The 27,750-nt window shown below is 39.1% G+C and overlaps 1 protein-coding gene and 1 long non-coding RNA gene across 14 annotated transcripts in view; one reads left to right on the top strand and one right to left on the bottom strand.

Moving 5' to 3' along the window:
- Positions 1-27,750, top strand: part of CASK (calcium/calmodulin dependent serine protein kinase) — a 569,868-nt gene that overhangs the window by 45,669 nt on the left and 496,449 nt on the right. For 11 of the 12 annotated variants that reach the window (XM_075589720.1, XM_075589721.1, XM_075589718.1 and 8 more), the window contains exon 2: positions 16,856-16,968. In XM_075589720.1, the coding sequence (XP_075445835.1) occupies positions 16,856-16,968 (113 nt within the window). Of the gene's footprint in view, positions 1-4,600; positions 4,810-16,855; positions 16,969-27,750 lie in introns of all 12 variants that reach the window. The other variant, XM_075589710.1, reaches the window with a different exon arrangement.
- On the bottom strand, positions 585-24,089 carry LOC142489261 (uncharacterized). 2 transcript variants are annotated; one of them, XR_012799830.1, is made up of 3 exons: positions 24,059-24,089; positions 13,373-13,467; positions 585-831 (listed from the first exon to the last, which is right to left on the bottom strand). It is a non-coding gene; the product is annotated as an uncharacterized LOC142489261 (long non-coding RNA). The 2 variants fall into 2 exon arrangements; XR_012799829.1 differs by lacking the exon at positions 24,059-24,089 and adding an exon at positions 14,665-14,874.

Genomic DNA, 27,750 nt, shown 5'->3' with positions numbered 1-27,750 from the left:
TCATACATGGTTTACAAACCCATAGTTTGTCTCGTCACTACAAATTAAAACACAATCAGGACCCAGCCACATTGGTAGTGATGGGGTTTGAAGCCATCAAATCTACTTTACTATGTGGTGATAGACATAAACTTTTAAATCTATGGGAAACATACTGGATTTATTTTCTGAGGACATTGAGTCCGGATGGCATGAATGACTGTATTGACATCAGCACAGTGGTATAACTAGTGTATCCCTCCAATAGTGATGACGGAACATGGAGGTCAGGGTTGAACATGCTAGACATGTTCCCTCCATGTTTGTCTTATGAGGGTTCCATCTCCCATGTTAAGTTCATTATTTCACGATCAATCAGTATTTTATATATATATATATATATATATAGATATATATATCTATATATATATATCTATATATATATATATATATATTCCAAACACTTTTATTTCTAGATAGAATTATATTACTATTCACTTATCCATTCACATGTTACCGTCATATAGTCACATTTTATCCAATATTAATATATCACCAAACACATTTTATTAATTCATAATACTTTATTATCACACAGACCCAATTTCATTTGAATTTATTTAATTTATTAAAAATATCAAATTTTGTACAATCACATTAATATAGATTATTTATTCAATAGGTTAGTATTAACATATCACACTTGACCACATAATGTTACACATTTTGATGCATGGTTCTAGTAGTGATCTGATGTGGACTGTATAGTACATTCTTGACCATTTGCGTTGCTAGTGATCTCGGATACAAAATCCTCGGTCTTGTTCTGGTCCTTCTTTCTTTCTGTTGTATCTTTTTAATAAAGAGAATAAAATATTAGAAACATATTAGATATTACATCATTTAGACTAGCCTTGACAGATTAGTATATGGTCTGTAGTATATCGACAAAAATATTTGGTTATGCACAGACCATACATATCTCTTTCTATATCTTTCCCTAGCTCTGGATTATGTCTCTATTACATCCACAAGATAAAATAAAATTAAAATAAAATACATCATAAACAATATATTCATCTTCATATAATTATAATATATTAGTACAAAATTATTAATCATTTATACATTTATATATAATATTCTTATCAGTCTCAATTATTTGTATTTAAACACTAATTAAAAACAAAAAACAAATCTATAGAGTTATTTAAATTGATCTTCTTATACAAGCCCATAGTAAATTACTTATTAATTATATCAACAATATCTAATACTAATATATAAGTAGTTCAATTGGAAAACATATTATTACTGTTCTATCAGTCCTCCTCCTTTTTTAAACATTTTATTCACTATTATACACATGTATTAATTACTGGTTGTTACTTGTGTGTGATATACATGTGTGTGTGCAGATGTATACTGCTGTATGTATATAGATATATATGTGGTTTTTGTTCAATCTTACATACCATATTTAATATTAAAATAATGAACTAATGGTTACAGCGGTTACATATACAAGCAGTGTACAGATACACACATACGCATGAATATATACATTTCTATAGATATATGGCCATGGTATATATTTAATGTTAACAATATGGGGTTAAAATTCACCCATTCTATACATCCAGATACGATGGTATTTTTAGATCTTGAACTGTTCATTGATAGGTCGGACATGAGGATACATAGTAAAACACACTTTAAACCTGTCTCTACCAATGGGTACCTGCAGTACGGTAGCAACCACTATAAAAAGTGGCTTAATAACATTCCAAGAAGCCAATTCTTCAGGATCCGCCGGAATTGTTCTTTGAACTCAGATTTCTGTGCCCAAGGAGAGACTTTAACGAATAAGTTTCTCCAATTGGGTTATGACAGAGCAGTGGTGCAGAGGGCGTTTGATGATGCTAAATCTACTGATAGGAGTGCTCTACTTGAGAGGTCCAGGACCAGATCTGATCCTGCTGGCCTTGATCCAGCGGTGGACAGAGTAAGCAGGAATCCTTTACACTCATTTCCAAAGTTTATCACAAAGTACAATAAATTGGCATATCAGGTTAAACATATTATAAATAGACATTGGAGCATTATTCAGAATTATCCTATTCTAGGCCCTAAGGTGCCAATACGAGCTCCAATTGTCTTCAAAAAAGCAAGGTGTCTGAAGACCATGATTGCCCCAAGTAGACTTAAGCCCATTATTGATTTACAATCTATAACATCTATCAAGACTCCTACAAGGGGAAATTTCCCCTGTGGTAGGAATAGATGTATTACTTGTGGGCATATAAATTGGGGCGTAAAATTAATTCCTTTAAATCCTTTTCTAATGGTTCTGTACATAAGATAAAACACTATATAAATTGTCTTAGTACCTACATTATATATCTCATTACTTGACGTTGCGGTCTACAATATGTGGGCCGCACGTCAAGGACTGTTAGTACTAGATTTCTCGAGCACCGTAGAAATGTGAAACATGGTCTTCAGTCACATTGCTTATCACGGCACTTTGATAGTGTACACAATAAGGATCCCTGCTCTCTGTCCATCTTTGGTATCGAGGCCATTTCACCTTCCCTTTCAGAGGGTGATAGGTTCAAGAAATTATGTGTCAGGGAGACCTACTGGATATATGTACTTGGTACGTTATGTCCAGGGGGTCTCAATGACACAATAGACTTTAGTACAGTAGTTTAATGACACATTCATGCTTGTTGTGGGGTGCGGTGCTTTCACGGAGGTCTGGGTTGAGCGATTTATTTCGTTCCCTCCGTGGTGGCACTCGTATTACCGCACTGGCTCAGTTGGTGTGTTTGATTGTTCCCTTTTGACAGTGGTCTAGATATGGTATATTTACTAAAAGATCATTTTGTGTATATAGCAGTATCAGCTTTGCTTGCGTGACCACCATTGATCCAAAATCCTTCTCCGTCCAATCTTCCTTTTCTGTTTTTGTCCATTCTTCACTCCCTTTTCTCTGCCTCTTTCCCATTATCCCCCCCCCTTTTCCCCTTTTTTTCTCCCTCTCCCCCACCCCTTCCCTTATTACTTTCTCCCCCCCCCCTTTCCCACTCTGTCGTCATTTGTACTTTGGTCTCTCTGAATCTCCATAGTAATATCATTATCTCTGTATATGTACTATCTAGTGGAGATTCATTGACCCCAATTATTTGGAGTAATGTTATTTCTCTACTAGCATCTGTTTATTATATTATTACATGATTCTGCCAATGATGTTATATTATGCTATATCATGCTATATTATATTTTGCTGTAGTACCTAAATGTATTTTAATTTAAATTGTTAAAGTGTATGTTATTATATGTATCTGTTTATTTGGTCATTTTCTCTAGTATTGTTGGCTCACTTTGCCTATATGTGTTCTGGAACATATAGGGGTTAATATTATCCTTACATTGACCTCTTGTACCTGATTAGCAATTAGTAGTCTTCTGTGTACTGATTGGTTCATCTTACTATAATACTACGTTCCACACCTATGCTGTTAACTCCTGATGAAGTCTCTTTGAGACGAAACGCGTAGAGAGTGTTTTGTTGAGGTGTACTGCCCAGTTTTATTATATTTCCACTCACTGGCTTGCTACAGCATTTTATTGCTTCTTTGGAAGCATTTATCTCAGCCGTCCACCCGTTGTTTTCATGGGAACTTTCTCCGGTTGAATCCACTGACGTCACTGAGTTCTCGCGGTACCTGGAGCTCAGAACTCACTGTGTGACGCCCGATTGAGAGGAAGGCGGCGTCACTTGTGCTCCCCGGGCTCCGGAGGCGTTCACAGAGGCTGCTGCAGTGTATCTACACCGGACACTACACTGAAGCTATCCGTTACCGGGTTCCTGCGTCTGGCTGGCTGAGTTTTACTCAAAAATGCTTTTTATTAAGCTGTGTTTGCGAGTGTGCATTTTTAAATCCTTGACTCCATAAATATATTGTTATACCTTTTTACGCTAGGAGTGCGCCTGTTTTTTCTGTGTTTCTATATATATATAAAATATAATATTAAATAATATTAAAATACAGAAAATACAAAAAAATATCAAAATACACAAAATACACAAAATACACAAAATGCACAGTATTGGCCATATCAAACACTATATATATATATATATATATATATATATATATATATATATATATATATATATATATATATATATATATATATATATATTGTGTTTGATATGGCCAATACTGTGCATTTTGTGTATTTTGTGTATTTTGATATTTTTTTGTATTTTCTGTATTTTAATATTTGTCTATAATCATGTATATCTTTATTATACCATATATCTTCATTATATTTGCTTTATATGGTATACACACTTCAATTGATCCATGTGAAGAGTTAACATCACACAAGTGCTCTGCCAGCCTTAGACACTTAGACCTAATTAGCTAGATCATATGCGATTGGATGGTTTAGATATATATATATATATACCATTGAAGAACACCTAAGATCTATCCCCTGATGAAATCACGTAATGTGAAGAAACGCGTAGGGTGTATGTTGCGTTGTTAGTGTGGTATACTATACCATCAGCATCCTGGACTCATAGACACTGTCGACTACCTTACAGGCCATACGCAGCCCTACCCGGAACCCATTACACAGTGGACTTGTTTCCGGAGGACACTAAGAGTGTTTGTGTTGCTCCCTGAGTTCCTGCCGGACAGAGACCTAGAGGAGCCTTGCAACTGCATGCGGTGGAGACAACGTGTGAGCAGCGTAGCTGAGTTCCTGTTGGTGCATGAGTATATCTCATACAATGCTATTTTATTTCTGTTTGTGAGTTCGAATTCGTTGGATTTTTATGGGATATTAAATGTTATTTTTTAGACTTATTGCACTAGGATCGGGCGCTTTCTTTTTTTGTTTTTGTGTATATGTATATAAATATATCATCTCTGTATACAGTGTGTGTGTGTGTGTGTGTGTGTGTGTGTGTATATGTATGTATGTATGTATATGTAGCGCTGCTTTCAACCCCCCCCCCCCCCCCATCCATCATATTTTGGACTGGGTCCCAGATCTCTGGATGTTGCTGGCCTTCTTGCAATATTGAGGCCTTGTGCTCTGCACAGATCTTGGGCTGCACTCAGCCCCAGGAGGCATGTCTCTCACTCCCAGCTGTAAATGAACTGTGGGATTTCAAAATCATGGCTACCAGGCTCGGTGCCTAAGCATCTGGGAGAAAGCCAGGACTTGAAAGCCTCAGAGATCCCAGAGGTGTGAACCCTTTTGTTAGCAAGGAGGGCTAACTGGAGCACCAATATCCTCAGTTAAAAGGGTCCATGTAACCTAACCCAAACTTAGTGGCATTGAGCCGGTGGGGGGTTTTGAATAGTGAGTGGGCAAGATGGCGGTTTGTGCACATTCTCTCACTGTTCTGAACTGTGAAAAGGAAACATCCAGCGCTCCACGGATTTGGAAAAGTATCAAATTTATTGCGCCATACACAACAACCATTTCGTCCTTAGTAGGTCTTATTCAAGTGAGAAGGCATTGCTAGTCGTCCTACCAGAACTCTCTTTGCTGTTGTTCTTTCTTGGGTGTTCCATGTGTTCCCAAGTGATTCCAGAAGTCCAATTTGCCATAAGGGCAAGAACGGGTCAGACTGGGCCCAGAGACGCCTTGCTGCAATTTGCAAAGAGAGAGGCTGCAGGACTTTTTAAACCGAAATGTTTTCTAAGTCCCCACTTCAGCACTGGACTGTTTTAAAGACTTTATTTAAACTAGGAAAGTCCGTTTGTCAACCCCAGACCCCAGTAAGTGTATCTTTCTGTCTATTGTAATTTAACGTGTGTTTGCCTGTTTCTATGGAATACATTAGAATTTATTTTACTTATTGGCTTTGCTCAATGATATGATCCCGGTATAAAGGTGTATTTAGCCTCGTCTCTCGTGACACTGACACTGCCTGTAGCTGGGATTTTAATTATCCAGACATTGACTAGGGCAATGAGATTAGCATTACAACAAAAGAAAACCGTTTTTTGGGGGTGCTTAAAGACAATTATATGACCCAAATTATTGAGGAACCAACCAGGAGAGGGGCAGTTCTGGATTTGGTCATATCAAACAATGTAGAAGTAATAACAAATATTCAAGTCCTGGAACATTTGGGTAACAGTGATCATAATATGGTCTCATTTGAAATAAATGATCAAAAAACAGATTACTTGGGTTCAACAAAGACCTTAAACTTTGAAAGGCAGATTTGAATAAACTGAGGTCTAATCTAGTAGTAATACACTGGGATGATTTTTTTGCAGGGAAAAATGTAGAAGATAAATGGTCAGTCTTTAGAACATTGTTAGAAATGCACACTTATCAGTGTATACCCTTGGGAAATAAGTATAAAAGAAATAAGTCAAAACCAATGTGGCTAAATAAACAGGTAGGGGAGGAAATGAAAAAGAAGAGGCAGGTGTTTAGTTTCTTTAAGTCAGAAGGGACAGAGGCATCATATCAGAATTATAAGGAATGTAACACAAATTGCAAAAGGGCAATCAAATTAGCAAAAATGGATAATGAAAAAAGGATTGCAATAGAAAGTAAGGTCAACCCTAAAAAGTTCTTTAAGTACCTTAATAACAAAAAAATGAGAAAAGAAAATACAGTATAGGACCGTTTCAGGTTGAGATGGGTAGGCAGATTATTGGAGATAAGGAAAAAGCAGAGGTATTAAACAAATTCTTTGCCTCTGTGTTTACCATGGAAGAATCAAGTTCAATAGTAGTGCCGCAGGAGGAAGCCACAACCTCCATATTAATGAACAATTGGTTAACTGAGGAAGAAATTCATAAGCGACTTGAAAAAATTAAAGTAAATAAGGCACCTGACCCCGATGGCATACATCCAAGAGTTCTCAAGGAGTTAAGCTCAGTAATAGCCAAACCATTATATTTAATATTCAAGGACTCCATTTCCACAGGCTCAGTACTACAAGATTGACGTAAAGCAGATGTGGTGCCTATATTAAAAAGGGAGCTAGGTCACAACCGGGAAATTACAGACCTGTAAGCCTGACTTCAATAGTGGGGAAACTACTTGAAGGTTTAATACGGGATAATATTCAGGAATACCTAATGGAAATTTTTTTTATTAGTAATAGTCAGCATGGATTTATGAAGGATAGATCATGCCAAACTAACCTTATTTGTTCCTTTGAGGAGGTAAGTAGGAATTTAGACCAGGGTAATGCAATTGATGTGGTGTACTTAGATTTTGCAAAGGCTTTTGATACGGTTTCACACAAGAGGTTGGTGTACAAAATAAAGCAAATTGGACTCCGTAATAATATATGCACCTGGATTGAAAACTGGTTAAAGGACAGACAACAGAGGGTTGTCATAAATGGAACTTTTTCAGGTTGGCTTAAAGTCGTGAGTGGAGTACCTCAGGGATCGGTACTGGGACCCCTGCTTTTTAACTTGTTTATTAATGACCTTGAGGTTGGGATCGAGAGAAAAGTCTCCATCTTTACTGATGATACTAAATTGTGTAAGGTAATAGAATCAGAGCAGAGTGTAATTTCTCTTCAGAAGGACTTGGAGAGACTGAAAACGTGGGCAGGTAAATGGCAGATGAGGTTTAATACAGATAAATGTAAGGTTATGCATTTTGGATGCAAGAATAAAAAGGCAACTTACAAATGAAATGGAGATATATTGGGGGATTCCTTGATGGAGAAGGATTTAGGAGTGCTTGTAGACAGCAGGCTTAGCAATACTGCCCAAAATTATGCAGTAGCTGCAAAGGCAAACAAGATCTTATCTTGCATCAAACGGGCAATGGATGGAAGGGAAGTAAACATAATTATGCCCCTTTACAAAGCATTAGTAAGACCACACCTTGAATATGGAGTACAATTTTGGGCACCAATCCTAAGAAAATACATTATGGAACTAGAGAGAGTGCAGAGAAGAGCCACCAAATTAATAAAGGGGTTGGACAATCTAACTTATGAGGAGAGGCTAGCTAAATTAGATTTATTTACATTAGAAAAGAGGCGTCTAAGAGGGGATGTGATAACTATATACAAATATATTCGGGGACAGTACAAGGAGCTTTCAAAAGAACTATTCATCCCACGAGCAGCACAAAGGACTCGGGGCCATCCCTTTTAAGGTTGAAGGAAAGGAGATTTCACCAGCAACAAAGGAAAGGGTTCTTTATAGTAAGGGCAGTTAAAATGTGGAATTCATTACCCATGGAGACTGTGATGGCAGATACAATAGATTTGTTCAAAAAAAGGTTGGACATCTTTTTAGATGGGAAAGGTATACAGGGATATACCAAATAAGTATACATGGGAAGGATGTTGATCCAGGGATTAATCCGATTGCCAATTCTTGATTGCCAATTCTTGGAGTCAGGAAGGAATTTATTTTTCCTTTTATGAAATATCATTGGATGATATGTCACTGGGGTTTTTTGTTTGCCTTCCTCTGGATCAATAAGTAAGTATAGATATAGGATAAAGTATCTGTTGTCTAAATTTAGCATAGGTTGAACTTGATGGACCTACGTCTTTTTTCAACCTCATCAACTATGTAACTGTCAGGACTTTGGTGACAGGAAGCAGAAAGTATAGTCTGGACCAGCCATGGCTACATATATATACACACATTTTTTTTAGAGGGACGTTTCTGCACTTTCACGGGTGATGTATCGAGGCAATTCTAGAATAAAATTGAAAGTGTTGGTTTTATTTTGTTGTGCCTTTTTGGAAGGATGTTGATCCAGGGAGTAATCTGCCAATATTTTGAGCCAGGAAAGAATTTATTTGTCCTTTTATGAGATATCAGATGATATTTCACTGGGGTTTTTTGCTTGCCTTCCTGTAGATCAATTTACTGTAAGTACAAATATAGGATAAAGTATCTGTCTAAATTTAGCATAGGTTGAGCTTGATAGATGTATGGTCCTTTTTTCAATCTCATCTACTATGTAACTATCTATTTCAAGTTTGTGGTCTAGCCAGTAATGGACATTCCTTTAAGATTCTACATGTTGTGCCTTTTGTGATTAATTTTAATAACCTGTGTTTCCCTCACCCCCACTCTCCCCAACACTTCTCTGAGAATTCCACATGGTTTAATGAAGTCTCATGGAATATTCCACATGACCCCTTTGCTAGCTGGCTGCCAGAGTGTGGGTGCTCGCCCTTCTAAAGTCACTGCTAAATACTGGACCTAAAGTGTAAAATCTTTTGAACAAATCCTACATAAAGACTTGGCTTTAACCCAGGCTGTGCTGACAAGCTGTATAATATGCCAGGCATACGCTTATAGGGCTCCATGTTTTAAATGGATAAGTAAAGAGTGACTCATGCATGTCATTGCCCAGAATCCCTGGCGGCAGAAGAAGCATTGTTTGCTACGCAATAATGGGGAAAGACAGGGTTGCAGACCTGTACAGTGGAGGATTTTTTACTTTTTACCCACCATAACTTTTAATGTCTAGTTATACATATAGACTGAAATATTAATACCCATTGCCAAGCATACTTGTGCTTTAAAGTAATCTATCTGTGAGTAATTTGGTAGATGGAGCAAGCAAACAATAAAAATTGCAAGTATTCATGATTTAGATTTTATTCCACTTGTGAAATAAACATTAGAAAACATTGTGATTTTTTTCTGCGATTGGCACTAAAACGATAATGAAAAGACGCAAAAATGTTTGCTTTTGTGTTGGTTTCCATTGTCAGATATGTATTCAATATCTAGCGCACAAACCTTGAATACATGAAAACAGATAAAGTAACCATGAGGGAAAATACTGTTGCTTTACTTTTGTGCAGCCTGCCATTGAACTTAAAGCTGCAGTTCAGTCAATATCCTGCATGTGTGTTTTTTTTTAATAAATCAGTTCTGTAGTAAGAAAAAATACTTTTAGCATTTTCTGTTTTTAAAAAAACAACTTTAAAAGACCAATTTTCTTGTATTCTATTTTAACAGCCATTTGCTAAGGCACTGCCCCTTCATGTCCTGTCACAAGCTCTGGCACACCCCTTTGTCAGCGCTGCCCTCCCTCTAGTACTTGTCAGTGCAGGAATGCTCATGAATATTCATGAGCTTCCACTGACAGACAAGCAGAATATAAACAGATCCCTTCACTAATTATGTCACCAAATTTCGACCTATCAATACATGGAGAACGAATTGACCTGCAGCTATACAGTTCTTTAGGTAATTAGAGATTGCACACATAAAACTATTGAAATAAAAAAAATAATAAAAAAAAAAAAAAGACTGAACTGCAGCTTTAAGAGGTTAATCTTATCAGGTACATTGGTTTGAGAATTGCATTCCTATGTTACAATTTGTCTATTTCAGTACAGTTTTTGGAAATGCGGAAAATTTTATTTGTAATTTCTGCTTAATTACAAATAAAATATTACATTTATAATAAAAAAAACAATATAAATAAATATGTAATAAAAATGTTGTCGTAACCCCATGTCCACGAATACATTGGGGGGAGGAAGAGAGAGTTTAACTCCTCCACCCTGGGCATTAATGGACAGGTGAGTCTTTTGGGGACTATTACTTAACCCTTTGGTTGCCGTAGAGGTCGCGACACCAGAGTGAAGAGCAATCACAGCATCTCTTGTCAGAAACGGACGCAATAGGAAAGCAGAACGTGTTCTCCCCTAGAAAAAGAGCACTCTAAGGGCATGACATAACTACTACATCATGGGGCCCCTGGAGTGCCAGACCCATCTTGGGACACGCAAATAGTTAATTATAGGGTAAAAAGGTTTTACATTGAGCGGGTATGGCGGGGGGGGGGGGGGGGGGGGGAAGGGGAGGGTCTTGGATGATGGGCTGAGCAATTAATGTTTGGTTGGAAAAAGAGGCGGAAATGGCCTTGCTTTTGGGGATTACTTTTCTTAATTGTGCGGCTATCATTTGCAGACCTATAGAAGTATACTTTAATGTCCACATTTGTTATACATGGGATTTTTGGTTTAATGAATAAGGAATACCTATTCTAGCTAGGAGGTCTTTAGCCATGTTAGATGAGTATATAAAATATTAAGTTGCATACTAACAAAATGCAAATGCAATGTTATTTCTTTTACCACCTTTGGCTAATCTATTTACGATCTAAGCAAGCAAATAGATTGTAAATACTTTTTCGTTTGATTAGAGGTAGTGTAAATGGCTCAAATAGACAGCGAGCAACAGCGGAGTGGATACTGTAATTACAGTAAATATATAAGAAGCCTGAATGACAAGGAATAGACGAAAATGTGGTGAGTGTAGTGCTCAACAATTGAAACCAATTCCATATGTAGTAGATAACAGTATCATAAATAAAAGTCCAAATGAAGATGGAGTGTCCCCAATATGTAGAATGAACAAAACTGGAAGGGATAAGTGTCTAGTGGAGTTTGCATAACTTCCACAACTATATACACTTCAATGAACACCCAACCAGATATTGAATATATAAAGGACAATGTCCGTGGTATACAGCAAATAGTAAGGCACTGCAGCTCTTTACCTGTATATCCCATGGGACACCAAGGGGTGGGGATAGAACTAAACAATTAGATAGACGTGAAGCATACTGGATCTTCATCTTGAGAACAAGAGCACCTCTAGGCATGAACATTGATTGGGATTTAAGTCATTTTTTGTGATTTTAAATTATTCTTTGTAATTTCAATTATACATATATTATATCTTACACCTAGCATGTTTATTTTATTTTTTACCTATCACAAAATATATAACATAGTTTATAATATATTATGATGTTTAATATATATCTTCATGTGAATATATATATATATATATATATATTATTATTATTATTATTTGTCATTATACTATTATTCATAGTATTGATTGATTTAGGGTATTATATTCATTTATTTATTTTAATGCCCTCCCAATCAATGTTCATTTTTATCCTGTTTGTGTCACTACAGGGTCTTTATCAATATTTTTATAATATCTGTCAATATGTGTGTGTTTAATCAATTTAGTCTTTCAACTAGAACTTTATTAATACATTTACTCCCTCTTACACATATGGGGGCATATGAGTCAACAACAGTTACATAGTTACATAGTAGATCAGGTTGAAAAAAGACATAGGTCCATCAAGTTCAACCTATGCTAAATTTAGACAACAGATACTTTATCCTATATCTATACTTACTTATTGATCCAGAGGAAGGCAAACAAAAAAACCCCCATTAAGGGGAAAAAATTATTCCTTCCTGACTCCAAGAATTGGCAATCGGATTAATCCCTGGATCAACATCCTTCCCATGTATACTTATTTGGTATATCCCTGTATACCTTTCCCATCTAAAAAGATGTCCAACCTTTTTTGAACAAATCTATTGTATCTGCCATCACAGTCTCCATGGGTAAGAATTCCACATTTTAACTGCCCTTACTGTAAAGAACCCTTTCCTTTGTTGCTGGTGAAATTTACTTTCCTCCAACCTTTTCTGGTTATATATATTCCACACACACTGACACTGTCCTCTATGAACTACAAGGTTGTTTAATTTCTGCCCTGATTATATATTTATGTTGATATAAAGACTTAGATATACTAATCTAGTTCATGTGCATAGGATATGTTTCACATTATTGTTATGAACTACTGTATTATCATCTGTTTTTTTATGTCTTCATTACTGCATAATATTTCAGGGCTGCTGCGGTTTAAGCAATAAGATTTTCATTTTTTAACTATGTATTGTGTTTGTATTGTTATGTATGAATAAAGTTTATTGAAAGAAAAAATCACATATTACCTGACCTGCCTGGCCCATAGGGATGTACGTGACGTCAGCGCGACGACGTCCGTGGACGCGCGCTGATGACGTCATTCGTATGGTGCGACGGACAGCTCTTGTGAGTAATAAATAGCAGCCTTTTCCATTACAGGCATACCCCGCTTTAAGTACACTCACTTTAAGTACACTCGCGAGTAAGTACATGTCGCCCAATAGGCAAACGGCAGCTCACGCATGCGCCTGTCAGCACGTCCTGAACAGCATTACTGCCTCCCTACCTGTACTGAAGCTGTGCGCAAGCGGGGAGACTGTAGAGCCTGTTACAAATGCATTACTTACATCAGTTATGCACGTATATGATGATTGCAGTACAGTACATGCATCGATAAGTGGAAAAAAGGTAGTGCTTCACTTTAAGTACATTTTCACTTTACATACATGCTCTGGTCCCATTGCGTATGTTAATGCGGGGTATGCCTGTACCTTGTACACCTTGATAAAGTGCTGTTGCATGAAACGAGTAGGTGCGTTCATGTAGTTCGTTTTTACTGTATGTTTTGCTTGCAATGAATTTACCTTTTTGTCAGTTTGGAGTTGCCTGGCCATTTTTCCTTCTCTGGATACCAGAAGCAGGATGTCTCCGGCTGTGCTCTATCTATGCCCACCATTACCTTGAATGACAAGGAAGCAACAGGACAAGCTAATTATGCATGTTAGCGTCGGAGCCAAGGTGTAAAAGAGAAACAGAGCGAGCCCTGTGCACAGATGTAATTTTAAATGGGCAGAGGATCAAAATCACTCGGACTGTTATAAACCAGCATAGTACAATACCTGTATTGATTTCAGCTCCAGGGACCCCCTGTTTCCCGAGATACTTACCTTTTGTAGGGAGTGCCAGTAGGAGCCCAGAGCGGCCACTTTGGCTATAGAGATGGTGGCTTTAAAGCTCCCGCGTCCTGTGGGCCAATAAAAATTTGTGACGTCATCCCCTACGGCTTCCGATTGGCTGATGTGACCAGGAGCTTAAAACAGCAGAGATATACCAGCACCCCCAATGGAGTTATCTCTGGAAACTGGGGTCAACACTAAGCTGAAATCATTGTGGTTCAGGTCCGGAGACCCCATGCTTCAAACCCTTTGGAGTACCTTTTTTTAAGAGAGATTGCTGAAGAACTATAATTTGTTGATTTTGATTAGAATTAAACTATACCAAAGATAATAAAACATACTAAGTTTTAGAATGGAAGCAAAAAGTAAAGTTTTAAAAATGTTGTTGAGAAGATACTTTTTCTTTGTTACCGTGTGCACTATACTGTATATCTAATTTTATACACCAAAACAAAGAAGAAAAATGGCAAATTAACCTGTATGATTGGAACATTCACAATCTCAAGTGTCATTTAAAGATGGGTAAAACCTTCCAAAGCATTTATCACCATGGTAACCTTCAAATATTTTAAAAAATCTTTATTATTTTCTGAGTTTTTTTTTTCTCCTTATGAAATAACCAGATCAAACTTGTCACTGCCATTAGCTCACTTTGGCCCAAGGATGGACTGAGACCTGAAAAGTCTAATACCTCTCAACTACAAAATCTATCAATTACAATTCTGCATGTTGACCGGGGTTTACAATTTTAGGAAAAAGAATCCTTTTATATTTGTTCTCCAAGATGATTGGTGTTCTGTTTAAGTTCTTGTATTATGCATATTAACTGTCATTTGTGTGTATTAAAATGTGGCCAAGAGAAATCAATTTGAACTTTAACATGCTGTAATGCTAGATATCACTTACATTACCAATTCCGTGCTGGTGTCTAAACTTAAAATGATCAATCAGAGTTAAAGCATTTAAAAAAAAATATTTACCTTCTTTTGAACAAGGGGTCACGCGAAGCTAGAGGGACCTCCAACTGGTGCTAGAGTTATTTAATTTAGAAATTCTCTTACAAGAAGAATTTTCCGAGAGAAACGATATGGCCTTACGGAGATGATGTTGCAGCTTTCGACTCGGTGACCCCATAGCTGTCTCTGTTTTCCCTTTCAAGTGCTCACAAAAGTTAAACAATTACCTATCTTGGCCACCGAGAGGGTTTGTGTGCTGTGGTCCAGGGGAACACTCTGGTTCTATATAAAGTAAAACAAATACTTGATTTAAAGCTGTAATGCCCATCAGCAGCACTATTTTCACGGTTAATTATGGTTCCCCCCAATGCTTCTATCCCTCAGCTGATACTCGCAAGGGCTTTTAGAAAACTATTTGTGAGAACTCCGTTTAACCCGGTCTACGAAATTTGTACGTGACCAAAATGCCACCGGTGTTCCGCCGTCAGGACATATCACCAGGGCAATCCAGCACGCGCCCCAATCGCCCGCTCCGACACGACAGGCCTGACAAGTGCATGTTTAAATGTCTCGTGTGGGACATGTAAAGATGGCGCATCGGAGCGGACGGTCTACATGCTCTGACAAGACAGGCAGTGTAGCGGTCCCGCGTGGGACATTTACAGTGTAAACATGCACTTAACAGACCGGGCTCGCGGCGAGCTGCTCTGTGGGGCGACGTGTCCTAGTGAAGGAAAGCCAGCGGTGTTTTAGTCGCCGACAATTGTCTCATTCCGAGTTTAACCTACAATAATGCTAAGATTGTAGGGAGCCGGAGCGGGAGGTGGGCGGGAGTGGGAGGTTTGACAGGGAGGGGGGGCGTGGCTTGAGCGGAGGGACCCGCTACTCTCCCCCCCCCTCCCTCCACGGACTCGGGCTGGAGCTGCTGAGGGTAAGTTTAAACACACACACACGCAGGCACTCATACATACACACACACACCGGCAGGCACTCACGCACTCATACACACACACACACACAGGCAGGCACTCACGCACTCATACACACACACACACACACACACACAGACAGGCACGCACGCACTCAGACACACACACAGACAGGCACTCACCTGCTTTCACTCCACACTCCTCCCCGCTCCCCGAAGCCTCTCCTCCTCCCGAAGCCTCCCCTCCCCATTGGCTCACAGCCACACCACGTGACGCGTCAACGCTAGGAAACACCATTCTCTTGTGTCTCCTAGCGGCTGACGCGCCACAGCATGTAGTCAGCTGTGCCGCCAGGGGGGACCGGGACCGGCTCGCGAGGATTCCCCTGCTGGTGGGGAACTCGCGACATGGCCGCCCGCGCCAACGAGCGCAGCGGGACCGAGGCCTAAATTAGTAGCGCCTCTGATCTGGAGCGGCCTGTATTAATAGTCCGCCTTAAAGGAGCAATCCATGCAATATTGTATAAATGTGTTTTTCAGTTTTTTTTTTATCCGTTCTGTAGTATTAAATACTTACTACAAGTTAAAAAATATATATATATATATATATCTCTTAATTACATTTTTAATTAGTTTTAATTTAATGAGCATTCTTTGGTTACTATTGCAGGTTTTAGCCCACTTCCTGAGCTGTGCAAGATCTTTCCTGTTTGTAATAATTTGTTGCCATTATTCCCAGCAGTTGGAGCTGCAAACTGTAACAATAGATAATGTTACAAGGATATACTGTAGCTGCTGAGTTACACTGAATGAAGGGAACCCAGGGAAACAGGATCTTTGATCGATCACAGGAGAACAAATCGATCAGCAGCCTAGATAATTAGTTTTCAGTAAGGGTAATAAAAGGCATATATTAACCCCCCCCCCCCCTCCACAAATAAATAAATTAGGGTGCCGCGTAGACTACCTCTTTTAGAAAGGTAGAGCTTTTACTTGGTCCATCTCTTCAGAGTTATCCCGAGTACCTGTGTTACAGAGGTCATAGTTCAGCCACACATTTGAGCATCTAATATTTACAGCTGCTAAGTATGTGGCATTTTTGCTTTAAAAGAGCATAAATTAAATGTATTTTGGTGTGCACGTTTTTAACAGTATCTGAAAAGTTTGGGTATACTACCATTGGACATCTGATAAAATGGTCTTTTAAAATGTCATCTACTAAAGTGTTACTAAAAAATAAAAAACAGGACAAACCTAACGTATCTTTTTTTTTCTTTTTTTTTTCAGGGGCCCATTCAGCGTTGTGCGACGATGTATCAACAGAGAAACTGGACAGCAGTTTGCTGTAAAAATTGTCGATGTTGCAAAGTTCACATCAAGCCCAGGTCTAAGCACAGAAGGTAATTTACTAAACAATAGTTTGTTTGCAACCGAGAGTTCTCATTCTCGATCATTACTGACTGTTTGATTTTGCATGTTTATTTAGTCAACCATTCGCAATAGCAGACTTCTGTTTTCTCGGTGGGTCGCCAGAATAACATCGAGCATTTGGGAATTTTGGCAGTGCATTGTTTCTCTATCATGAGAGTATTTGTGGCAAACTGATCGTATGTCAGGTTGTATTAAGTATATTGTCTAGCTTGTATCTTCTCTCTCGCATACTGCAATGCCTGCGTACTGACAAAATATCACTTTGAGAGAGATGCTAGAGGCATTTGGTAGCCATGTTTTATGCAGCCCAATCTAGTAAATTAGCACATCCTATCTGTAAATTAGGCAAGTAATAGCATATTTGAGGATGGGGTACTTATCCATTGAAAGGAGGTTTTGCTGCAGTGACTGAATCAGAAGCACCACATGTCGTGACGTCACCACTGGGCGTGGGCACAGTGACGTGGTGACGTCACGACACGTGGTGCATCTGATTCAGTCACTATTGAGACTCATTCAACCGCGGTATCGTTCCTGGAGGGCTGAGGGCTGAGACTGACAGCACTGTAGCTAAGTATTGTGTGGCTACACCTATGATTGTTTATGTTGCAACCTGAGTGCTACATATGTATCAACTGGATCACTAGAAATAGCTTTTCCCGAGTACAATTTGCCAGCGATGTTAGAGCTGGGCTGTTAGCAGTAACAGCATTCATATGTTAGGCTAGCAACAGGGATTCCCCATCGATTCACACTTATATATGTAATAGGTGTTGCGGTCTGATACTTACCTTCTGGGAACACACACACGGTTATTAGATTGTGTCAAGAAGTTTGATGAATTGTGTAATTAGACATATGTATTGGTCTCAGCATTCCAGATTCATTAGATCATCTCGGTAAAACTCCACTAATTTAGGGCTGTTTATATTAATTATAGCCGTTGAGTTCATTGATTGACCTATCCTGTGACTAATCAGTATGCACCACGTGGGATTTTTAATTGTAAATTTAATTTTTTAGTTTTTGTCACTTTTTGTCACCTATGTTTTTTCACAATATATCATCACTATATAAAATATAAATATGTATTAGTGTGGTGTGCATCACAAATGTACTTTCTGTGGGTGACTTTGTCACATCTTCATTCAATTGTTAATATTATTAACTTCAAGTACATAGGTAGCACCCATTTGTGTCACAACTATGACACATGTGAATTTAAATTAACTCTGACATTGTTGATTAAGTGAGCGGTGTGTTTCCTCTCCTGTGTTGTGTGTGTGTATATATATATATATATATATATATATATATATATATATATATATATATATATATATATATATATATATATATATACACATACACACATGTGTTTGTGTGTGTGTGTGTGTGTATATGTATGTGTGTGTGTATATATATATATATATATATATATATATATATATATATATATATATAGTGGTCGACAAATCACCAAAAAATCTACTCGCCGAACCAAAAAAATCTACTCGCCACCTGGTACCACACGTGTGCTGCTTGGGCCAATAGGAGCTCGCCACGATGTTAAATCCACTCGCCGGGGCGAGCAAATGTATAGGTTTGTCGAACACTGTATATATATATATATATATATATATATATATATAACCATGCAAAAAGTTATATTAGTGAAGGTAAAATTCTAATTTGCTGTTAAACTACTAAGTAGTTTTTCATTTCCGATTAGAAATATAATCAGCCATTAGTTTGCTATAGATACAACGTTTGGTTACTTTTTATGGGTTTGGTTACTTAATAGTGGTTATTTGTTTAAAACTGATGTCAACAATAATGGAACAGGCCAATTTTTAGTGTGTTCATTGTCCTAGTTAAAACACAACTTTCACTACTACATATTGTTCAGGACATATGCTATGTTCATTTTGAATAGAACAGCATTTAATTAACTTCTATGCTGATTTTAGTTCTTAAAAATTGAGTTTTTGTAAACAAAGCTTTTATTTTTTTGCATTCTAAAAATCATGACGGGTTTTTTTTATCTTAAGTGATAAGAATGAATGTTTTCCTTGATTTTAATATAATGCATCTACTACTCTGTTCAATAGGCGTGGTTTTATAATTATTTAAAACGGCGAGAACTGACAGCACACATAACTGGATGTAACAGAAGTGCTATAATTCTCAAACACACAACCTGTAGTTTGTAGAATTCAAGTGATTGAAAGACCTGTTTTAAACAATAAGCTTTTAGGTCATGGAGACAATGGCGTAAAAACAGCCTGCTGATGACAGCGTGCACTGGTTGTGGCGTAATTTAGGGGTTCAAATTTTGACACTTTCGAAAACTATCAATTTTATTGGAAAGTACTTGCAAACAGGTTTACGACATTTCTGGATACTAGTTTATATTTCAGGAGTATTGTGTTAATATTAAAAAAAATTTTTTTTAAATCCATGACAATATTCATTTGTTTTTAAACCATGGCTCATTCTTTCATTAGGTCTAAAGCTTTTGCTAAAATTTCATCACGCGATAAAATGTAATTAGTTTGCATATTAAAATATCAATTAAGCTTTCAGTGCAATCCAGGCTAAGCCAGGTCATGTTTCATGCTAACAGTCAGTGTCTAGTTTTCACAAAAATAATTGAATTTATTGTTAACACTTTCTGTGCTGGAAAAGACACAGCACCAGAGTTACATGGTCCTCTTGGCATGTCACGATCACATGATTGCTTCAGTAGAAACCACATGGTCTCAGTCACTGCAGTGATGCCCACAGAAGGGAAAGTCCTCCTCGTCTCGTTCACTGCTTCAACGAGCGATCAACGCAATCTCCCTTAGAAAAAAGCTGATAACTGGACGTCATAAGGGCGATCAGCGGTGCCAGCCTTCATGACGTCCAGTGAACAGGCACTCGAGAATATGCCAGTGTTGTACTAGAACAGGGATACGCAAACTGGTGGGCGCAAGATTTTCCAGGTGGGTTGCCGAGGCCCTGCGCTCTTCCCCAAGGCATTTAAATTAAATGCTTGGGGATTGCGTGAGGCCTCTGCAACTTCCCTTGTCTTCGGCGACATGTCGCCATTTCAATGTGGCATCAAATTACGCCGCAGGGTCATGCCATAGCAACTTGACGTCACGTGATACCGCCAATGACAAGGTAGGGGGGGGGGACTGCAATTACTAGAAAAGTCATTATGGAAGAGTAGCATATTGATATGGTCAACACTGCCGAGTATGCTACTCGCACTCCCCAGAATGCCCCAAGAGCTGAGGTCATGTGACACAGTACAGCCAATAGGGCTGCTAGGATCTCCTGAGGTGAGATTGGAACTTTGTGAGCGCTTGAAGTGCAAGCTGACAGCTAGTTCAGTTGGAGCCAGGACTGAGACAGGTAAGATAAGATCTGGGTGTCAGTGGCACCTAGACTAGGTCATATTAACACCCTTAGGTTAAAGATAGTTCCCAATCACCTAATTAGATTGTGGCTGCTTCAGGGAAATCCCTAGCTAGGGACATTTCCCCATTAGCTGTATATAGTTAGTTTATAGTGCCAGTGAAGATGTCACGTTGTGAAGCATAGCCTGCAGTCTGGGACCCGATCCAGGCATACATGATTAAAGACTATTTTATTGATGGGACCATCCTGCTGGAACCCACCCCACGCAGCGGCGGAGGCTTCGCTGACTGCGACCTCGCTGGATCTCCAGGATCCCTGTGGTTAATCGTCCGCTCCGGGTATTGGAGTACCCGGCAGGTACCTCAACTAAAGTGCGCCAGTGGTTCATGGGTAGCGCTACCATACACACTTTTAGTAGGGCCTTGAAATTGGGTAAAAGGACATCAGGGTATTGGTGCCAAGCACCCTTTGTACTGTGGGGACATTCACTTGGTGTAAGGGGGTTGTGTGTGTGTGTGTGTGTGTGTGTGTGTGTGTGTGTGTGTGTGTGTGTGTGTGTGTGTGTGTGTGTGTGTGTGTATGTGTGTGTATTGTGGGGTAGTAGTATTATATCCTGTTCAGTAAAACCTGTTATATTCTACTGGTGTGTGTTTATTATATTGCCCTGCACGGGGTTATCCCACATTGTTAGGATCCCGCGCAGGTGGAGGCGCTGTCGTCAACTGGACCAGGTACACCACAGGCTCCCAGTATCAGAGGTTTAGGCCTCCTGTGAGCCGCAGGTAACGTACCACATACACCGTAGCCGTTATATCTCCCAGGGGGTGGGGGAAGTGTGTTACATATATGTAGCCAGGATTATGTTAAAGCTGCAGTTCAAGCTGCTGTTACAAAAAAAAAAAAAAAAAAAATATTTCCCTTTAATATGTGCATCAATATAATCTGCACATTGACAAGTGATTAACTAAGTTGCCGATCGATCTGTTCTCTTGTAATTGATCGCTGAAGATTCGGCTCGGGGGTTCTTTAAATCACTGTTTGGGCTGCAGAAGATTACCCAAGATGCAAAGTTCTGTGTGGAAGATCATGTGACCAGGCAGCCACTAGATACTATTGGTGCACTGCTAGAGAGAAGGATGGGCTCGAGCCAGTCTGTCACGGAAGAGGAAGGGTATGTCACTTTGTAAATGGTTGCTATAGAAACAAAAATGCCTGTTACATTAGATTACATGAAAAATGTCTTTGAAAATGCAGCTTTAACCTCTCGTGTGTGTGTGTGTGTTATGATATTCTATGTTATCGCTGCCATTGAGCTTTATGGAAACTCTGTGATCTACTTTATAACACAATATTCTGAATTATCGGTAAGATGAAGCTGGCTACCTCTGTACATCTAGATCAATCAACCCTCTTGTTGACCCATCGCATATATATGTGATCACAGAGAAAAGCGTCGCAAGTCGAAGTCAGGGTTGTGTGTAAAGTATGAAGACTGTTGCAAAGAAAAACAATTGTGTTTTAGTGTTTTCACTGTGAAAGTAGTCAAAAGAAATGAAAGGGATCTTGCAAAGAAGCTTTTTGATGGCTAGAATTTGTTGCAGTTGGATATCATGCTTGCAACATTGATGAAATGCATAACAATCACCTTAATATTTACAGTGCAGGCCTGTTAACCCTGAACACGCTTAATAATGCAACTTTCTTTCTAGGCCAGGTTTTCCAATCTTGTACCAGTTACTCAAGGTCAACTTGTCCTTCAAAGTACACAGAAAAATATTATAACAAGTGTTACAGAATACGCATATATGCGCAGCCATAGGAAACCAATGAATCCCTAATTTTATATCTAAGGCTGCGGCCAAGGTCGGGAAGACGGCGCGGATGTGTGCACGTGCGCGGTGCGGAGGTGTGCACGTGCGCAGCGCGATCACAATGCCTTAAGGCAATGATCGCAGCCATACACCACATGTGCACGTGGTGCGCGGGGAATCAGTTCAATTTGATTCCACGTGCGACGGCCTGGTCACATGAGCAGTTACCACAATGAGGGTGAACCAGCTCTATGACGTCACTGCCACAACCCCAACACGCCTCCCCGTCGCGTCTACCCTGGCCTCAAATCGCTGGTGCTAAGAAGCGTGTGACATCACGTGCACGGTCACCATGGCCGCAGCCTAAGCTATTTATTGCACTGCAATACCTTCTCTATTCATGTCCGTTTGCCAAAGAGAAAAGATGTAAGAGTAGCTTTTCCCAAAACACAGGTCCACGTTCAATATGGGCAACAAAATAGAGAAAAGGAATCCCAATGAATGCACATGTAGAAATGTAATGAGTACATTTGAAATGTGGGTTAAAAACCTTTTATTAATCAATAATATAAAAATTAGTTATGAAGGGAACTGGTATAAATATCCATGACCATCCCTTGAAACCTTTTATACTTATTAAAGCACGACGTTAGTTGTTATTGGTCATATAAGAAATGTCCATAACATCCTGTCTTATCAGTAATCCATTATACAAACTTTCTCCAGTGCAAATATATTGCTCATGCAATGTTGCAACAGCCAAGTGATGCATTAATTTCCATTGATACTTCATTAACCGCAAGTTACCACACTTCACTCCGAATAGAATAAGCTTTTTGAGTTGTGTAAAGCTGTAATGTTTCTTTTAACCTAGAATCTTAATCGAACATTGCCTCTAAAATATTGGGTCGTCTTCAGACTCCACATCTAGAAGGAAAACAGTTTGACGGTTATCATTAAATAAGGCCCTTGGGTTTCTTAATAGCACCGCAGCATCACCTGAATATTTTCTGTTTTCCTGAATGTTCCTTCCAATTAATTCGTCCACAAATGGAGACAGGGGTAAAACTGCTAAGTATTTACTTTAATTTTTTTCGTCATTGTTTCATATTGATTATATCATGATTCCTGCTGAAGAAAGCTAGCTGTGTTACTTAAGTAATTTCAAAGGAAAGGGTGGGTATCATCTATCTCCTTCAAGCACACACTGTTTTTAATCCTGTGCTGCTGGTTTTTTGGGGGGGGGGGAGGGGTGTAGGTGTGGAAGAGGAGGAGGAGGAAGGGATCAACAGGAACTGGCCTGTAGTCCCCCGACAATAACTGATTTTGTCCACACATTTACACAATATAGCTGCAGAATCAGGCTCGCTCCAGTAGCCCAATAGAAAGCCGACATGTCATCAGGAGAAGGCGTTGACAATTTCTGTTGGTCACCCTGCGGCCTTATTTGTAATCTGTTTTTCAAACACACACACACACACACACATTTTCTGCTATCTCCAGAACCGGGGGTCAGAAGACTACATGTCCACTCCCCACAATTCCAGCTAAATAAAAGAAACCAGGAAAAATGACAGCTGCTGATTTAACACAAGTGGAGTTGTGTGGTATAGCAGCTATGTCAATGCTTTGTGTTTCTACTGTGTAACATTTCCTGCAGTTTCCTCTGGGACCAATAACACTACTTTAACGCACAAACATAAAATGGACTGCTTTAATGGTCTGATAAGAAAAGGAAAGAGTCTAATTTACTGCCTTGTAATGTTGCCTGACAGCTAGCAAATCTAATACAGGTTAAATTCTATCAGGGCTTGGTATTAGTATTCATGGTCCTGCTTACCTTGTGTCCTCAGTGTCTGTAATGTTGACATTTATCAGCTGTAATGCAATATATTGACATCATGTCACTGCTCAAGTGCCTGCATGCTCTACTGGACTAATGCCAGGTATAGTTTGTGATGACACACTCCATTTGTGTTTGATATTGCTTTCTGTAGACTTCATTTGAAAGTCCGTGTTGGTTTTGTTTTGTGTGTGTGTCTGAATACAGATGTCTTCAAAAAAAGAAACATGTTTTATTGCTATAATGTTAGGATACATCTGTGTCTATCTTTGTATGCTTAACTTCTCTTGAATGAGAAAATGAATTCAGATCATATGCAGTACAATTGACTTTATATTTTATGTATTATGTTGGGTTTAACGCAGCAATCATCCTTGAAATAGATTTTTTTAATTTTTAATCTTCCCTTAACCTGGGTGGAATCCATCCCTACCATAAAGATTACACCTCAGAAAAGGACTCCCAGTTCTAAAACTCCTGAACCCTCCTTCCTGCACCCCTTTCTTAGCCATGCATTAACCTCCCTAATCTGCGACTGTCTCCCTTGGGTAGCACAAGACACTGGTAGTATTTAAGAAAATACTACCTGGAGGTCAATAATTTTTTAGGACCCTTCATCTTTAACTTTGTTATTGGTGCCAACATGTACCAATACTGCCGGGTCAGTACCAGCCCCGCCCAACAATCTGTCTACCTAATGTGCGGAACTCGAGCCCCCCGGGAGACAACATACTGTTCGGTTCATGTAGTTATGGCAACACATTGCCCTATCTACCTTCCTATTAATGGTGTCCCCTACAATCTTAATTGGTCTCTGAGTATCTGAGTCCCCTCTGTGCTGGAGGAACTATGTCCCTGGCTGCTAGAGGAATCGGTCTCCTCCAGCCTTGCCCATCCTGCCCTGAGACTCCCAATATCTTCACTCAATATGGCAAATCTATTGGGATGTGTCAGCTCAGAGCTGTCCTGTCTCTTCCCTTTTCTTTACCTTCTAATTGTTACCCAGCTACCTACTTGCTTTAATATATAATAGTGCAGAGCGCCATAGATATAACATTTTTCCACAGCTACCTACTGCTGCGGCCGAGTTTATTCGAGCATTTGCCCGTTCTCGGCCGCAGCAGTAACCTGGCGCGCCGGAGGGTGCCGGGCGCGCGCCGAAGCCTCGGAGGAGAGGCCCGCCGATCGGGGCTTCCCCCTCTCCTCACCGGGTCCGCCGGGTCCCCCGGAACCCCCTGCCGCCGTCCCCCACATCGCGGGACACCAGGGCTCCCTCGGGGAGCCCTGGGCACGCGTACAGGCGGCACAGGCACCCGATGACGCGTGACCGCGCATCACCGCGGGAGTGCGGCTCGCAAGCCGGGACATATCCCGGCTTGCGGAATGAGCCGTACTCAAATAAAGTGTGCCGCCTGTGTACTTGCGCCTCACTCATTGGCAAGCTCTTCACTTGAGCAGTTTACATTTTTGTTCATATAAGAAGCTGCTTGTTCCACTGTAACAAACCAGCCTTTTGACCTTTTTACATTGATTTGTCTTTTTTTTTTTTTTTTATAGAACAGGAAGTATCCTCTGTTTGTCAGATGCATTCTCTCCCTTTTTGAAAATTTGTATTGTAATCCAGTTGGAATACCCTTAATCCTGTATCTCTGCAGTGTTTTACAATGTAAAATTCTGTCTGGGAAACACTGAACCATGATGCTTCATGCTGCATAATAACCAGCTCCAGAGGCTTCCTCTTAACTACTGTATGTAAGGTTGAGCGTCTCTTACAGTATGTTCACCATTTTCCATTTTGTGTATTAAAACAAAGCTGCAAGACTAGCACATATCACCTTTACAATACCAGGGAGCACTGCAGTCTATTGTTTTCAGCATTTAGAGTTCCTCTGGCAATGAAACAAGAGATGTATTGCCACAGCACTTGATTGTGAGCGTTGATCCTGTCTTACAGCCATTATAAGAAAATATATTGACAAGTTTGTTTTTATGACATTTTTTTAAAAATTTGTGTGATGCCGTTTGACCTTCATAAAACTCTTCAGCTGCACTTTTGAGATTCGCGTGATCACATTTAAAAAATAAAATAAAATAAAAAAAAAAACAATAATAGGGCTCTGAATAAAAATAAGTGTTTTCTAGATGCAAAGTCTTTAATGGGGCAGGAATATTAGATTGTTGAATGCAAGAAATGCACTATACACTTTTAAGAATAAGGAGTTTACCAAACCTCTTTATCCTTTTTTTTATGCATATGTCTATGATCCCCATCTTTGGCCAACTTCAATTAATTAAAGGGTTTGTTCTATACCAATAGGTCCAGAAGACAAACAATGACTACAGTGGTCTATATTGTATACCCTATTCTACGATTATTGTTATGACATAATATATTACCTATTCATTCATTATAAATTTTAAAGGACCAATCCTGCATGTGTGGTTTTTTTAAAACATTTTTTTATTAGAAATATATTCGTTGCTGTATTAGTTAATACTTCTGACATAATTTTTTTAAATTAACTTTTTTAGGCGTTTTAAAACTGTATGTATGTATATCTTTAAAACAAAGAAAAGGAGCGCCAGCTACATAGTACAATACTATATGCAAAAATATATTTAGAACATAGGGTAGTCATCAGGACTTGCACTTACATAGTGGGTTTAAAAAACTTTCGATTTGAGACAAGCTGTAAGCTGATGTCACCAGCTGGAGGGCGGATCTGGTAGTAGTCCATGGGCGATGAATGCCAATCGTGCTCGGGCATACTCATCTGGGGTAATTGTGATCCACAGCAAGGCTCCTAATTCTCCCCAATACCAATGGTATTTTTCTTGCCTAGCCGGCGTCTCAGATGTACCGTGGTTAGTTTGTAGAAGCAGAGTAACCTCTCGGCACTTGATCCGTACCTCTGCGCTGAATGTCACAACGTCTCGATATGTATATCTTTATATAGCGCCATTAATGTATGTAGCGCTTCATAGCAGTAATACACGTGACATAATAATATAAATAACAAATAGTACAAATAACACAATGGGAATTAGCGCTTCAGACATAAAAGTAACATTAGGAAAATGAGTCCCTGCCCTGAAGAGCTTACAATCTTAGTGGCAAGTAGAAAAAAAGAGTAGAGAGACAGTAGGAAGGTGTTCTGGTAAGTGCGTCTTCAAGGGGCCAAGGTCGATGTATAATGTGTATAGTATCAGGCTCAAAGCTATTGTAAGCTTCACTAAGGAGGTAGGTTTTAAGGTGGGTCTTAAGGGTGGATAGAGAGGGTGCTTATCGGCTATTGAGGGGAAGGGCATTTCAGATGTGTGGGGTAGTCACTGAGAAAGGTTTAAGGTGGGAGAGGTCCTTAGATACAAAAGGGGTGGAGAGAAGACATCCTTGAGGAGAACGCAAGATTCGGGATGGTGTATATATATATCCTTTGATTGCTATAACATGTTTTAACACCCCAGCAGTGCAAGATCTTCAACACTTTACCGTTTGTGATAATTTTTTGCTAATGTTCCCAGTAGTTTGAGCCGTAAACTGTAACAATAACAATAGATAAAGTTACCTCCGTAATATAAGAATATATTGTAGCTGCTTTGTTAAACTGACTGCACCCAGGGAAACAGGATCTTTGCTAATTGATTACAGGAGAACTAATAGATCGACAATTCAAGTAATTAGTTTTCAC

This window comes from Ascaphus truei, chromosome 3 (genome assembly GCF_040206685.1).
Source record: "Ascaphus truei isolate aAscTru1 chromosome 3, aAscTru1.hap1, whole genome shotgun sequence".
Lineage (NCBI taxonomy): Eukaryota > Metazoa > Chordata > Amphibia > Anura > Ascaphidae > Ascaphus > Ascaphus truei.
Note: the sequence above shows the minus strand (reverse complement) of the source record. Positions and strands in the feature narration are given on the sequence as shown.